The 16,869-nt window shown below is 37.7% G+C and overlaps 1 protein-coding gene across 1 annotated transcript; it reads right to left on the bottom strand.

The window, feature by feature from the left end:
- Positions 1 to 1,601: 1,601 nt before the first annotated feature.
- Positions 1,602 to 2,426, bottom strand: LOC117786997. The gene is made up of 2 exons (XM_034625430.1): positions 1,909 to 2,426; positions 1,602 to 1,826 (listed from the first exon to the last, which is right to left on the bottom strand). Exons 1-2 carry the CDS (start codon positions 2,424 to 2,426, stop codon positions 1,685 to 1,687), a joined length of 660 nt encoding a protein of 219 aa, XP_034481321.1. The 3' UTR covers positions 1,602 to 1,684.
- Positions 2,427 to 16,869: the final 14,443 nt, after the last annotated feature.

The following is a 16,869-nucleotide window of genomic DNA, read 5'->3' as shown; positions in this document are numbered from 1 at the left end:
CTATTTATTTGAACTTTCAATAAGCTCTTGTTTACAAAATAAGTAGAGCGTCTTTCTCAGTGGAGATTGCTCGTTTTTAACATTTTCAGCTAGTTTATTATCAGTGTATTTGTAATGTTGTTGTCTGTTGTAGCTTGGTAGTTGCCACGCCTCAAAAAAGCCGTCACATTAATGGCTTGCAACTTTAGCTGTCAGACGAGCTGCGGAGAAGCGAGCATGCGACCGCCATTTTGTCAACAATGGCGTCAATTAAATGGAAATGCAGCAGCCCCATCAACAACAGCAACAACAGCAACAACAACAGCAACTGAAAGACAATAAATGCGTCTTAAGTGGCACATTAGGCTTGCCAGGTGGCTACACACTGACAACGAGGCAACAAGACAGCAATAGAGACATACAGGGTGCTCAATTTACGTCAGAGTTGACAACGGCAACAATGAAATGCAGCGGAGACACCCTGTATTTGCTATCAGCCGTCGTTTTGTATGCACAGCTAATTCAAATGCGATTATGACAACGCGAACAACGATGTGGATGAGTAAATGGTGGGTGGGGCAGGGGTAGGCGTGGGTTAGTCGTGCAACATGCAGACAGGAGGTGTGGCAGTGAGGCAGGCGCAGGAATTGTGCAACTTTGCGGTATTTGAACTTGCGATGCAGCATAGGAATAGGTAACAATCCTGTAGCGACGATGTTTATGTGGACAACGAATACGCGATATTGAAATCAAATTGTATACAAATTATAGAAATATCTATGTGATTGGAGCTAGTGATGTAAGCCCAAACTGTGAATTCAGCTTAAAATCGAAATGTTAAAATCGAATATCGGCGTCAATGTTGAAAAAATCGACAGTGATTGAAAAAAATTATATTTTCTAATTTTGATGCAGAATGAAAATAGAGGTTAAATAATGATTAAATTGACATCCCGCAAGGAAATTAGTTAAGTTTTGACAAAGTTATGCAAGTTTGAAGTTTTTGAAAAACGTTAAACAACAGAATCGAAAAAATAGGCAGTGATAGGAAAAAATTAAATTTTTCAATTTTGATGCCGAATCAAAATAGATGCAAAATGATAATTAAATTGATTTTCCGCTATGAAATCGGTTAAGATTTGATAAAGTTATTAAACTTTGAAGGTATTAAAAATGGTTTAAAAAGAAAAAGTATGAAAAAAATAGACAGTTAGATGCAAAATAAAATTAGAGTTTAGCTGTCGAATTTTCATAAAAATCGATTTAAATTACGCTATTGATCGATAATACAAATAATTAGGTTAAAGTGATTTAAAAGAGCTTTCGCGAATATCAAGTTTTCGATTTTTGTATTATTTTTACATTTCTAAGAAGTACTAATCATAATCACTACAAACTTTATTTATTCTGTTCGTGATAACGTACTGCGTATAAACTGCTATGTTTGCTTAATTGTATCTGTTGTCTGTTTGTTTGTGCAGCCTCCATTAATGCCGTTTCCTGCCACATTTACCCATACTCACAGCGAGCATCTCCTTTGACAGCAATACAAATTATGCAACAGCCACAACTACACACATTAACGGCAACAACAACAACAACAACAACTGGCATTAGTTATGCGATTTGATTTGCCAATTTGAAATACTTTATTGTTGTTCAATGCATCGATCCATAACGAGAATCCAATCCAATCAATCAAGTTTCAGTTGTGTTCCAGCATCAACAGCTCATCCAGAAAGTTGAGGCCACGTGGACAAGCCTTAAAAAGGGCCAGGCAATTAGCACCTGCCTGGCCAGCAGCAAAGGCATCGTGATAGGAGTTATCTAAATCCGCTTTGCCCGGACTACAAAGAGTTCAAAGATGATGTCAAAAGGGGCAGAGGAGCAAGAGATGGGAAACTGTACATTGTTAAATTGTTTGCTCACCTCAGCACAATGTTTAGAATTTCGGAGAAAATGCCAACATGATGATGAACCTGAGCATTTTCGCATATGGAACGCAATAGGCATTGTCTGCCCATAGGCATATCATTGTTCCTTCTGCCCATGTACTCCTCCAGGACCGTGTAAACCAACAGACGTGCATCGTCCGCATATCTAACGCCTCCGTTTGCCTCATGCCTCTCAATGTTGCGTCTCATTTGCTGCAGAGATCTGGCAAAAGTGCTTTCCCATTTATCCCAAGGCCAAATGGGCGTAGTTGGCAGGCTGTAGGTGCCACCCTGTAATGTGAAGGAGAGCACAGTCGAGCGAAAGGTCACGTGATCCCCCAAAGGAATTGGCAAAGATGGTCCAATGCCAAACTTGATGGATCCACTATTCTGATAGATGAGTCCTCGACGCTGGCGATGCAAAAGGAACTCGGTTAGATTCCTAGAGCCACAGCAGCTGCATCCAAGAGCCAGTAATATATATCCACAGATCAGATTCCTTATTCCCGACATAGTCGTAGCGCGTTTCAAGTCCAACTGTGGGTGTCGTTGTAACCAACCGATTTCGGGCCAAATTCTAAATGAGCCATCAATGGTGACAAGTGGAAATGTTTCATAAACATTTGCTCAGTCAATTAGCATCATCACTTAGGATTGAATTGTGCTGGGATTTTTGGAGTGCAGACATTGAAACCCAACATCAGTTTAGTTTCATTTTCGGTTTTCTATTTGCACACGTGAGACTGAAATTGAGATACTCGCACCAGAAGTCTAAGAACATCTGACACTTTTGGGTTCTATTTATCATTTTTTCTCTTTTATTTATTTATTTATTTTTTTTGCGTTAACCGCTCGGTTAGGCGTTGATAAGATTATGCTATGGCTGGTGTTCCTTTGAAGTAAACTGGAGACCACTTAAAAGCCCATTAAGAAAGCATACAATGAAAAACGAAAAAAAAAACGAAAAATGTTTTCCAAATTATTTATCCAAATAAACATGAGAGAGCTACACAGCAATGATGGGAGACCTCAGAGACGACGATAGTGTGGCCAAGGAAACAGTTTTGCTGCATATAATATCCTTTTAGGTTGTTTGTGATTTGTCGACGTGGCCGGAAATGAAAAGCAAACAGCAGCAACAACAGAGGCAGAGGCTGAGGCAGCGGCAGAGGCAGAGACACAGCAGAAGCAGCAGCAGCAGCAGTGCCAACAGCACACAAATAAATTTGCTTAAATAACAACAGGAAAGCAAGACATTTCACTCATACAATGACTTACACATGCTCTATCTTATGGGTGGAAATTATTTTCAGACAGACATACAAACATATAGCCTCCTTTTTCGAAATAATCGTAAGCGACAAAAAAAAATTGTTTAGAAGATCGTTTTTTTTTATTAAGGATTTCAAAATAATATTAAATCAAAAACTCAATTTCTTCGAAAATATCCCTTATGCTCATTTCGAAAAGAGGAGTCTATATAATATTATTCTTTGTTTGTGTCTACACCATTATTTAATTCTGATTTGCTTTGATTTTATAGCTAAATATATTTTTTATATCATTTATTAATTTATAAATATTCTGATAAACCAAAATTTATTTTTATAATTTAAAAATATGTACCTTTTTATAGATTTTTCTAATATTTATATTTTTTCTGGTACATTTTGTATACAGCATTTTCTCTCTTTTGCTTTTAAATTCAGAATTTTACTTGATTTTGCGCTTATATTACATTTAATCAAATTGTTGTATGACTTTCAGTAAGGGGATTCCCACAAGTAACTAAGCTGGACACCGCAGAGGCTGCCAAGGCAACGATACACGTAAACAGTTACTTAAACATGCACACACACACATGTACACACTCACTCATTCATACATACATACAGGCAGAATGCATCGCCAGCAAGTTGAGATGCCTGACAAAAGCACAATGCTCTGATGCTGCCCCCGAAAACCCTTCAATAGAATTTGGCTCCCACTTTAATACCACATCTCTTTCTCACTTTCACCATCTCTCTCTGTCGCTCACTCATGACACTAAGGTTCATTTCCGCTTTTGGGAAACCGCAAGAAACTTACATGTTACGAAAACGCAACGCAAATAAATTCGTGTTGACAATTTGAATGATTTATTTATGGGTGCGTCGCAAAATTTTCATATACCCAAAGGAAAACACCACAACAAAAAACTAGTCGGAAAGGCTATAGTCGAGATTCCGACTGTAGAATACCCGATAATTATATTAAATATATATTAAAATCCTTCATAGAAATTACTATGTAATAAAAATTACTGCATACTTTTGGGTGCTTGTATTGCCTTAATTTTTTATGACTTTGATTAGCTATTACTGCCGTTCTACTTGTCCAACCTTGCTGAGATTAAGTGAGGTCATAGATAATATTAATAGATAAAGTTAATTACCATAAAAAACGTATTATCTTAAAAACGGTGGTAATGGTGGTATTTCGCGATTTACGGGGACGGAAGGGGGCGTGTCAAAAAATTAAAATAAACTTGACCTGCTCACACAGACGGAGAAACGGACATGGCTATATGGACTCGGCTGTTTATGCTGATCAAGAATGTATATACTTTATAGAATCGGAGATGCCTCCTTCTCCCTGTTACATACATTCCATCGAGCACAATATACCCTTTTACTAAATTTTTAAGTAACGGGCCTTACTTACATAAGTCATAAAAAGATCAACAATATTAAATTTACTTAACGCCCAACACAAAGATTTCTCGATAAGATAAAAAATTTGAGAGTCTATTGAAAAATTTGCAAATTTATTATAATCATAGTTAAATTAGCATTTCATGTGAAAAGTCAATGTCCAGAAAAATTTTGCCTAGGTTCGCGCTAATAATTCGCAACTTGTTTAAGCAACATTTTTGCCTTTTTTGTATGTTACCAAAGTAGTTTAAGCTGATATATATTTTTTATTTTGGTCATATTTTGTTTACTGCTGTACTTGGTTGTCGTTTCATGTTTTTATTCGAAATAAGTTTTGTTCCCTTGCCGCAATTAGCTTAAGAAATAGAGAGAAAAGAGAGAGGGGGAAAAGACTGCAAGCATTTCTCAAACTGTCACAAAACAACGACGTTTCCAAAAACCCGCATCCCAAAGGGGGAATGGAAGCTCCCCAGCGAGAGTGGGAAGAGAGAGCGAGAGGGAGAGAGAAAGTCCTTGGCATAGCATCTGTATATAATATTTATTATGTTGGCATAATAAATTGCAACATGGGGCAGATTCATTTTCTCACTTGCGGACATTTTTCATTTTGCAACTCAGGCAGGCGGCAGCTGCTTGGACGTCTGTTCTAAAAGAGGGGGTGGAAAGAGGGAGTGGTTGGAGGGATGAGAGTTAGCCAGCTGATAGGTAGCAAAAGGGTGTGAACGTCGCAATGGCGCCATGTCCATGTCGCCAGCATCAACACCATCGTTTGCCACAATTGAGAATGAAAATAAAAAAAAACTTGTTGCCTCCTCAGCAGTCTCCGAGTCCCAGAGTATCTGGTGGTAACTGCAGCGCATCTTCCTGGGCAACTTGCCATGTGCGCATTTTAAAAAGGAAATTTAATAAACCTTGTCCCATTTCATGCTCATTAGTGTCATGATAAATTCTACAGCAAGCTCACAGCTCACAGCTCGCAGTTCGCAGTTCGTAGTTCGTAGTTCGCAGGTAGACCAGGTTGGTTGCCCTGGGTTCTGGTTCTGGTTTCGGACATGTAAATGTTGACGGGGTCGCGGGTTCACAAAGCGCCACAGGCTCTTAACTGTTGCATTCCATGTGGCCATAAATTAGAAAACTTTTCTGTGCGCGGCACAAGTTGCTTTGATTTGCCAGTTGCCAACGTTTTATGGCCGTTTAATGTGCTGACATGTCGACAATTACTGGGCGGACTAAGCAAGGAGTGAGCATACTAAAAGGAGAGATAGAGAGAGAGAGAGCAAGAGAGATGGCCAACTTCATGGAACACACATAAATTCAACCAATAATCTCATTGTTTTCACATGAGCTTCATTGCTCGCGATTTTTAGTCGCTGTAACACTTTCTCCTTGTTCTTGTTGTTGTTGTATATCTATGACATCGTTGTTGTTGTTGGTGTTGTCAACAAAGTTTTGCAGACACAATATGTCTGTGACGTCGGTCGTCTGCTATATGTCCGTCTGTCCGTCTGTCCGTCTGTCTGTACGTCTATTGGTCTGTCTTTCTGTCTGTCTGTCGCTTGGTTTGCTTGCAGCTGCCAACTGATGTTGCTACTTTTATGGTTGATGTTATTACTTTTTTGTACGCCATCTCTTTTCCTCTGAATATTCGCGCTCTCTTTTAGTCCTTAGCGACTGCTGCATAAAAAGCATGGGAACTTTTACCAAACTATAACTAGCTGAAGCGTGAATACACTTTCTTTGGCAATACGTTCATAATTATATCAAAACCTATAATTTTTTGTTAATAAAACTTCCTTTTGTTTGAAAAAAATAAAAATTGACTCTGTTTTAACATTTTGATTATTTGAAAAAATTAAATTTTTAAAAATAATATAAATTGAAAATTTATATATTATTTCATTTTTAAAACTCTTACAATTTGAACAACATTTTTCCGACTTTAATGAGCAACTATTTTTTCATTATTTTTTGACATCTTTATTGATACAGCATCAAAGTTTTTAATTGTATATTTATAAAAATTAATTTTTTCTTAAATGTTGCCAAAGTTGTTAGTACGAAACAACTTTTTAATTTTTTTTTAAAAGATTCCAACTCTTGAAATTCGTTGATAACCTGGCAGATTTTGATGGGCCACTACATTTTGTCATTGATTGTCCTCTAAATTAATTCTGTTTCTATTAGTTTAGCATTTAAAAATTGAAAATTTTAATTATATTTATATATTTTTTTTTTTTTCAAATAAGTTTCTGTTATTATCTAAGTCCGTATGCATATTCTTTTAACAATCTTTTGTGCCCATTGTCAGTAGAGTATCTTTCAAGTTTTGTATTGCTGTTGTTGTTGTTGTTGTTGCTATTATTGCTAGTTGCCTTTGTGGTTGCTGCTGCTGCACTTCAGACATCGCGACGACATTTAAAGCGCCATGAATATGCAAAACTTTTACACTCACTTTTTATGCACAAATATATAAATCTAAAAAGCTAGCAAAAAAAAAACACAGAAAAGAAAACGAGAAGAAAAACGAAACAGGAACACAACAGAGTGAGGATATTGTGCGGGGGATTTGCGCTATTAGTCGTCGTCTGTCGGGACGACGCGTCGACTGCATTGGCAACTTCTGTTGCCTCTCCGCGTAATAATTCTTCAATAATAACAGACCGACGCGCTGGCTGCAGCACAGAGACTGAGAGAATGGGAGAGAGGATGCAGAACGAGAACGAGGAAGGAGCAACAGCAAAGCGTTTGGCGGTTTTAGCCAGGAACCGGAGCCAAGTCAACTCTATGCCGGCTATAAAATAAACACTCGCTCACTTTTGCCACTGCTCCTTCTTCCCGGTCGTATGCCGCTCCTAGTTGCTCCTTCCGCTCTTCCTACTCATCCCCTCCGGCTGCGCGTTTCGGTTTTGTCTTTCTCTGCGTTTTTGTCGCGCGTTGCGGTTTAAGTTTTTCTCTGCGGCTCAACAAAATTTGTTTGCATTTGCAATGCAGAATTAAATTATTGCTTCCTCTATCACTTGCCGCACATCTTGCCCCTCTCTTGTTTGCGGAGCATTCTGCGTGTCCTGGCAAAAGTCCTCGCTGTCCTGGTTGTCTCTGCTGCTGTTGCGGTTTTTGTAGCAATTCTCAGTTGTTGTTGTTCTTGTCAGTTGTTTTTGTTGTTGTTGAAGTTGTTGTTGAAGTTGTTGTTTTGCACACCGCAGCAACATTATCGCTGGGGTTTTCTCCCCGTTGTTTGGTCTTGTGCATTGCGGTCTGTGGAGCATATTGATTGGTACCCCCTGGCACTCTGAAGCCTGCCGAGTCGCAAACAGGGTGCACCAATGTTTGTTATTGGCTAAATTGATGAAGGTTCCTTGGGGTAGGTTCAAGAATGCTAGAATTTAATTTTATCTACTTGGTTTAAAAAAGTATTTATAAAGAAAGATATAAGCATATAGAAGTCAGCCTAATTAGAAATCAGATAAGAAATGTTTAGTTGGTGTTTTGCAGTATTTATATATACTATGCTATCTTTTCTGGTTCTAAGTTTACATCAGAATGAATAGAATTTAAATTTTGTGTAATGTTGCTATTAATTTTATTGAAATATATTGGTCTTTCTTAAGCAATTTTATAACTAAAATTTAACGTAAAAACCAGTGGGAAAGGCTATAGTCGAGATCTGGACCATACCCGTTACTTATTTCAATATATATAAAAGTACTTTAAAGAAATTACTACCTAATAAAAACTACTGCATACTTTTAGGTGATTCTATTGAAATAACAACTTTATTAATAGCTTTGGTTGGCAATTACTGCCGTTCTACTTGTCCGCTCTTGCTGCGGCTAAGTGAGATTATAGATAACATTAGTAGATAACATTATTTACCATAAAAACTGTATTATCTTAAAAACTCTGGGTTTGTGGGTTTGTGCCTCCTTCTCCCTGTTACATACATTCCAACGAACACAATATACCCTTTTTACTTATTCTTGAAGTAACGGGTATAACTATGCTCTTTATTTTTTAATTTTTTGTTTGAAGCGGCATTATCTATAAACAGATGCCAAAAGCGATTTAAAACTAATATTCTCCTCCCCAACTCAGTCGTTTTAAAAATGAACTCAAGTTCTTATTGTGTTTTCTTTGTAAAATCGAGAAGGCAAAACGAAGAAATTCCTTAACGCGTTTTTGCATATCCTGTTGCTATTCCGGTTGCTAGCTGTCGTTTATTTGCCGCTTTGCATTCATTTCAAATATTTGGCGCCACATTTTACAAATAATTTTGCATGCATATTTGCCAGAGACAGCAGCAGTCGGAAAAGTGAGGAGAAAAAAATCGAAAAGCAAATAAGAAAAACGAATGACGGTTTTTGTGATTTTTATGGGCTAAGAGAAATCAACTATCCGAAAGCAGACAAGATGTCCGCAAGGAGTCAAAGCAACTTCCTTGGCTCATTGCGTCTCCCTAAATTATGCAGAACGCAAACAACGCCAGAGAAACCAAAAAAAAAGGAGAAGATGTCAAGGAAAATAATGGGGGAAAAACAGAGAAAGAGAAGAGAATGCTGAAGGTAACTGTCCGGGTGCTGCCAAGGAAGTTTGCCAGCTTGTGCCATGACCTGGCCTAGCCCGAACTCTGAACCTGCTCCTTTGGCATTACAGCGCTCAAAAGTCAGACGTTGGGAGGACGAAGGTGGGCGGACAGAGGAGGGTGAAGGAAGGACTGGTTGCGGACTGGAAGCTGGCTTAAATATGTTTTTGTTATTTATGCAAATTCGTTTTTGTTGCCACTGCGAGGCAAAGCGTTGGAAGCGACTTTAGCTTTGTTATATTGTCATAATGCCGGAGCAAACCAGCAGCTACACATGGTTGGGAAACGGGCAGGCGGGTAAGGAAAGAGGGCGTGTCGGGTGCTAACCTGTTGGCATTTGTAACGCTTCGCTCATCGCCTGTTTGTTTATGTGGCAACACTTGCGCGCTTTTCTTTTAGCTTTCAACCTTTCACTGCATCAGCTTTATGCAAATTTTACTAACGGGCGCATTTTCTTGCTCATTTTCCACAACAACAACAACAACAGCAACAACAAGAAGCATAATAAAGTTGCAAACTTTGACTTGACATTTCCTTCTATTCACCCGAATGCTCTTACATATTTAATACCCTACAATAGTTTTGAATAATGTAACCATTTTGGCCAGTAAACACAAACAAACAAACACACACACACACACACTCACACCCTCTCTGATATAGAGTACACCCAACATTTGACACTCTGTGTCTGTGTGCAGATTCTGGAGTTTATTATATTTTTATGTCATAATTTCTAATGTGCTTGCGCCTTTGGTGCCTAATATCTGAACAAGGCCAACATATTTGACATATTAAATAACAGCGCTCTGGGTCGATCCTCCTTACTAGCACAACAGTCACAACAGCAACAACAGGGACAACAACAACTCAGCAACAACAACGGCAAAGGCATGAGAAATTGCTGGCAATTTATGGACCACAGGGTCAGAGAACCGTAGCGAATGCTTGGCCAGCTTCATAAGCACAAAAAAAACACTTGAAAAAACTTAATTAAAATTTGACTTTAGTGTTTGTGGGTTTTTACAGAAGGTTGAAGGGTGTAACCTGTTTATTGTATAGGGTGTTGCCGTAGGTACTTCTACATACATAGATTTAAGCTCATTATATAGAAAGGAAAATAAATGCGATAAAGTAGAAAACATTTTGAGAATTAAGAGAAGAACTTGAAAAAACAATTTTTAAAATTATAATATAACTGTGTTAATAAAAAAAAAAAAATATGCTTTATTAAAATGTGAAAATAGGGTTACTATATTTTACTTGCAATTGTATACTTATGTCTTCAATTGCATTTTTTTCTGTGATTTTTTAAGCCTATTCGATTAATTAAATAAAGGTTTATAATATTTAATGGTACCCAATTTAAAATATTGATCTTATATTATTTTTTCATTGCTTTAATATCAAGTTACAATTAAGTTGTAGTTTGTAAAATATGAAAAAAAAGTATAAATCTGTGAAACTTTTTTCGGTTAATGTGGAACTAAGTTTAGGTATTGAGAATCACATAGAACAGCGCACATAGCACCCGTTACTTACACACATTCATTTATAGCCTAACTGCTTAAGCACACACACTTACACACGCACACACATATACACAGACCGAGCTGGGTTTTATGTTTATGTAATTTTAGTGAAACTAATATGAGGCCTACGACAAGGGAACCAACTCAAAGAGGGAAGAGTGGGGTTGTTATTTGTGTGACAGGGTTTCGGATATCCGAGTGTGTGTATCGAGTATTGTATTGCTTTCTCTCCTAACTGTGCCTCTATCTCTCTCCAACTGTGCGTAAGTATGTGTGCAAGAGTTAATTTATTTAAATCTCGCTTGTAATTCATATTTCAGAGGCGACATCGGACGCATAATAAACATACTAAGAGTACGAGTAGTAGTATTCCTCCTAGTACATGGTACTAGTCGACTTCTGTGCCCGAAATGTGCCCAAAAATCGTTCTCTCCATAAGTATGCGTACATTTGAGACATAAATTCAGCAAATTTGGCCGAGACCAAAGTGTGCTACGTGTCGAGGACTCATGCTGGGTGTAAATTTGCAGATAAGTCGCATTAGTTGGTTCCTCTATTTCGCCTGGCTGATGTCCTTGTTGTTGTTGTTCTTGTTGTTGTTGTTGCTGCTGGGTTATTATGTACTTAACGAGTGTTTATTAGCATTTTAATTACCTTTCGGCGCGTGAAAGCAGCGCGCATTAGTCAACCTTTAGACCTGCTTTCAGGCACTTCTCCCAAGGGTTCCTACGTGTCAGCCAAAAACTTTAATTATGTTTTTTAAACTTTAATGAGGCAGCAACAGCGTTACAATAATTCACTTTGCATGCATGCATGTGTAGCAATTTAAATACATACAACACATCTATATATGTGTATATGTATCTTTAGCTGTAAATTATAGCATATAAATTGTGTACACTTGATGGATGTGTAGTGGACCAGTGGAAAAATATTTGCACTGCGCTAATAAAAGCATTGCAAAAAATTGCAAAAACTAATTGGATGCGCAAAACTAACGCGTCAAAGGGGGAGATATATAAGTTGTGGACTAGGGGGGGGGGGGAGAGATATATTGTGGGCGTGGCAGTTGCTTGTTAAAAGTTCATTACACTCATAGAATGCTTGTAAAGCGAGATGATAAATTAATCTACAGTGTGCAACGAAGCGCGCTATTGAGTGGCCGCGCCAAGAGCATAAAAAGCAAGGAATGAAAGAGAAGGAGACAGCAGAGAAAGAGGGCAAATATGAAAAAATAGAGAGAGCGAGAGAGCGCGCACATAAATGACGAGTTTAATTTGTATGCAAACAAGTTGGCGGCGTTGTCGACACAAACACGACGATGACGATGACGATGACGTTGGACCTACAATAATTACACAAACACTCGCACACATACACAATTACACATACAGAGTTGAAGAAATGCAAGCGCACACATACACACATACATATATATACACAGGAAGTGGGTCGAAGGGAGCTGTGATGGCTGCTAACTGTTTCCGCTTGCTGCTGAGTGACGGTGACGTGCGAATGCCAGGAATGAAGCATTACTTGATGTGGACACCAGTCTCAGCAAGCGGAGAGAGAGAGAGAGGACAGTGAAGAGGAAAGGAAAAGGGGAGCAAATGCAGACAGATTTTAGCTATGATATAGTATGTGCATTAGTTAAAGTTTGGAGGGGAGAATGTATAACAATGATAAAGAGCAGAAAATATAATAGTTTCTCAACTTGCAGAAATTGTTGCCCAAAACATACTTAAAAGTAATCAAAAAATTTTCCCAGACTTTTATACCTTTAAATTTTTAATTTATATTTTTTATTTCAATTTTAAGATATTCTCATGTAATTTATCATAATTTAAATTAACTGTTCTTATTTGAACTTAATAAATTAATAAATAAATTTCTCACACAGAAAACAAGCTCAAGAATTAGATATGATAAACTGCATTTAAACATGAATCATCTATCAGTACACTTGTATTCATATAATTTTCAAAATAATTATCATTTACATAAATTGGCTTTGATAAAGTGTTGTACATATTTCACATAACCGGAATACACTGCGTATGAGCTATAAATTATGGTAAGTTCCTAAATGGCTGCTCGAATTTGGCATTCAGCCTGCTTCTAATTGGACGCAAGCCAGGAAATGTTTTGTAAGAATCGCGCCGCGCATAATTAGCATAAACTTAAACAGTTAATTAGCGTAATAATTGCGTTAAATGCGAAAGTAGGAAGCAGAAAAATAAGAAGACAAAACCAATACTGAATTGGATTGCAAACGAAGGAACCATAGAATCAAATAATCACAGAGCAACACACAATCCGCAACTTAAACTGAAACTAAAACTAAAACTAAAACTATTGGTGTCTTAATTAGCGTGCGTGTTCAATTACAATCAAGGGGTAGCTAAGGGTGGGGCAATAGCGGGTGATGGGTTTAGGGTGGATAATATGCCATTATCAGCTGCTGTTACTTCAATTTATTTGCCAAACAAAATGTAGAAGACCCAAGTACATAGAGCTGAAGAGAATGCCACTCATGAATTTCAAATAATGTCGAACACTTTGACTTTGACTTGCTGCCGTGCAATGCAATGCGATTGAGAGGGTGGCTTACAAAGCTCCTTGTTTCCCCATTGTTTTTGCCCTTGTGGCTGTTGTTGTCGTTGTTGTTTTTGTTGTTGTTGCTGGCTGCCTGAAGTCGTGATTCTAGTCCTGATGCTTGGCATGCCAAAATCCAATGAAAGGCGTTTAGTTTGCTTGGGTGTTCTCATCTTCCTTCGTCGTCCTTGTCCTCATCGTTGTCCTCGTCGTTGTCCTCATCTTCATCCTCGTCGTTGTCGTCGCAAGAAATTCGCAAAGAAAACAAGCAATGAAATCGCATAACTAACAATGAATTCCTAACTTGAAGCTACTTGAGCAGCCCAGCAGTCAGTGGATCTGAACGTGGTCTGCCCCAACACACGTATTTCTACTTCTACACTGCATGAAATGTGCTTGGCCAACTCATCCCAGACCCATCGACATCTGAAGTTTCCTGGGATTTCATGGCAAAACTAACTTCAAGCGTATTCTTTTCCGCCCTGCGTGGGATTCATTCTTATGCTGTTTGTGTGCGCGATAGTCGCGAATTCTAGTTGCACCCTGTACAATTTTTAGTCATAGGTTATGTTGCGATTAGAAGTAATTTTGAAGATATACGAGATATTAAAAATATATTTACTGCTCGATACAAACTTAAGTATATATTTGATTAATATTTGAAAAATTTGTAAAGTTGATTCAATATTAACTGTTTTTATTTTAATTTCTTAAGAAGTTTTGGTCAGGTTTTCAACTTATTAAAAATAATTTTTGCAGGGTATCTGATAGTCGATGAACCAATTCGTTATGCGATTCCACTCTCATATCCTTTGCTATTCTTTGCTTTGTGATGCTGTTTAGTTTGGTTTGCGGGCGCATATTTGATTTTTACTTTACTTTTTCTCACAGTGGATTTCCACAGACATTGGCAAAGCTTTCAGCATGTTGTTCACATTTTTTGGATTGTCATGCCAATTGGCACGATTTTTGACGGGTGCTAAATAAATTGAAGCTACATTGTATACATTTCTAACGGTTTTGATATGACTCAGCAGCGAAGTAAACGTTTACCGAACATCGAAATTGAACGAAGATTTGAAAACGTTTTTAAACGTTCAGCAAATGTTCGATAAGCTTTGAACGTTTGTAAACGTTTACCGAACGTTGGACGAGCTTCTATAAAAGCTGTGTAACACTGAGCTTTTCATTTAGTTTGCAGCGAGTGTTGCAAGTGAAAGAATCTTGAAATTAAGTTCTCTATAAATTGTGTTATCTCTAAATATTGAAATGTCGCATGGAACAACAACTGAGTTGATAACTAAGCTAATTGATCAGGCCAATAAAGCGCAGAGCTTGCTTTTAAATGTTTTACAACAATTAGAAGAGACACAATGTACAGGCAATTCTCGAGCTGGAAAAGCTCGCTGCCTGGAAACCTCAGACTCTTCTGACGATGAGCTTTTAATTGTGAAGAAAAGCACAGTGCATGGGCGAGAGCGAGAGCGAGAGAGTCGACGCCGCTCGGACAGAAAGCGCGATCGCTCACATTCTCGTGGACGCTCTCGTGGTCATTCCAGGGGGCGTTCCCATGGGCGATCGCGTTCCCGTTCCCACACGAACGCGCAGCATAGACAAATGTCATTGGCTGTGCGAGTGTAGAAAGCGAGAGAGAGAGATATAGTAAAGAGAAAGAGTGAGAGTTTGATAAGCTGCAATTTCAATAGGCTTGGCATTGTGTACTCGAAGAATATGTTCAACTTTAAATATTTAAATATTTAATAAGCATTACAAAATAAATAAAGTATTCAAATAAAAATATAATACAAAATAAAAATTTTATAAAATATAAATAAAGTATTATTATAAAAAATTAAACTTTGTCTTATTTAATTCTTTGTCGTTTGTGGGTTTTTATTTTAACACAGTTAAAAAAGCTTTACAAATATTAGTTTTGAAAATATTGCTTTTCTTGATTGTGTTTTTCACTTCATTTGGCATTCAATTGAAAATGAATTTGCTTTTCAATTGAGTTTAATAATTAAGTAAATAAAATTTGTATGTCCAATACTTGTTCTTGATCTTTTGTGCCAGCTGACTTGTGGCATGTTTGAGTTGCCCTAAAATAAAGACAAAAGTTGATAAACATGTGTGTAATTACATTTGCAAACAACGCAAACACTTGTGTTTTGCTTACAACAAATAAATAATAACAAGAAAAGAAACTGACTATAAAAATAAAACTAAAATAAACATTTGCCACAAAAAGCATTTAACATTTACGCTTGCCACTGCAGTATAGCATTGGCAACAACAATCCTACATATATTCGTATGTATTTATGCTGCATACTTTGGGGCAGCTGCGCTGTTGCTGCCGCTGCTCTTGACTTGCATTTCAAGTGCATGACGTTGCACGTTGCTGTTGCTGTTGCCGTTGCTGCAGTCGCTCCATTGTTGTGTGGCACATTGCCTTTTAACGAAACAATGCCACAGACTGCACATGACGGCATTTCAAGTTGTTGCTGTTGTTCTGTAGGCCTTGCCGCCAACGGCAACGGCAACAGCAACTGCAGCAACAACTACTCGAACATGCTGAAAGACATGTCGGTTGTTGCTCTTGTTGCTGTGGCTGCAACGATAATCATCGCTAATGCTAAAAACGTTGCAATAGCTAGATTGATGCATAATTTAAACGGGTCAGCTTGAGATGGAAAGATGTTGAGACACGGCTTATCAAGGTCTCTAATCAGGGCAATAGCGCTTTGAGCGAGCTGCAGGCAACCAGAGTAACCGAAGACAACAACAACAACATCAACAGACGTCAAATAGGTGCTAAAAAAACATAAAAAAAAATGAGAAATATAAATGTGTACAAAATAATTCCAGAAGAGGCAGAGCGAAAAAATATATAAAGCCACCAGAGGGCAAAGGTGAAATGTTGTACAATGGCAACAAGAAAAAATTATACAGGCAAAATAAAGAAGAGAAGTAAAGTTAATGTTAAATGTTAAATACATAGTAATTGAAGTTGAGTAAATTATTCATAGGACTATTTAGGCAACATCAATGTTTAAGATCACAAAGCAATTTCTTATCTTAGATATACGTGAAGATATTTTTATAATAAGTAGCTAAAAATATATTTTCATTTCTATAAAATTTACATACGATAAATAGTTTAAGCCAAAAAGCACTGACACCATTATGATTTAATTTTTTAACATTTTAAAGCCTTAACTATCTGGCCAAAATAGAAAAGAATATGCATTTTTTGAACCCATCGTGCAGCTGTCATTTTGCGCGTTGGCAGCGTCGACACTTTTATGACACGCCGACACTGAGGCATACAACACGCCCAACACACGCCCAACTCACGCCCAACAACACGCGTCAGACACACGGCAGCTGCCCAGCCCAGGCTCCATTTGGATGGATGCAGACACCGAATGAGACATGCCTAGAGAGAGAGAGAGGGACAGCAACTAAAGAGAGCAACGGAAAGTCGCCTTGTTTACATATACATATATATATATACACTCACAAAAAAATCAAGATTTCCGTATTTAAAAAGGTCAT

Source organism: Drosophila innubila (assembly GCF_004354385.1).
Source record: "Drosophila innubila isolate TH190305 chromosome 3L unlocalized genomic scaffold, UK_Dinn_1.0 0_D_3L, whole genome shotgun sequence".
Classification (NCBI taxonomy): Eukaryota; Metazoa; Arthropoda; class Insecta; order Diptera; family Drosophilidae; genus Drosophila; species Drosophila innubila.
This window is presented reverse-complemented; position numbering and strand designations above follow the sequence as displayed.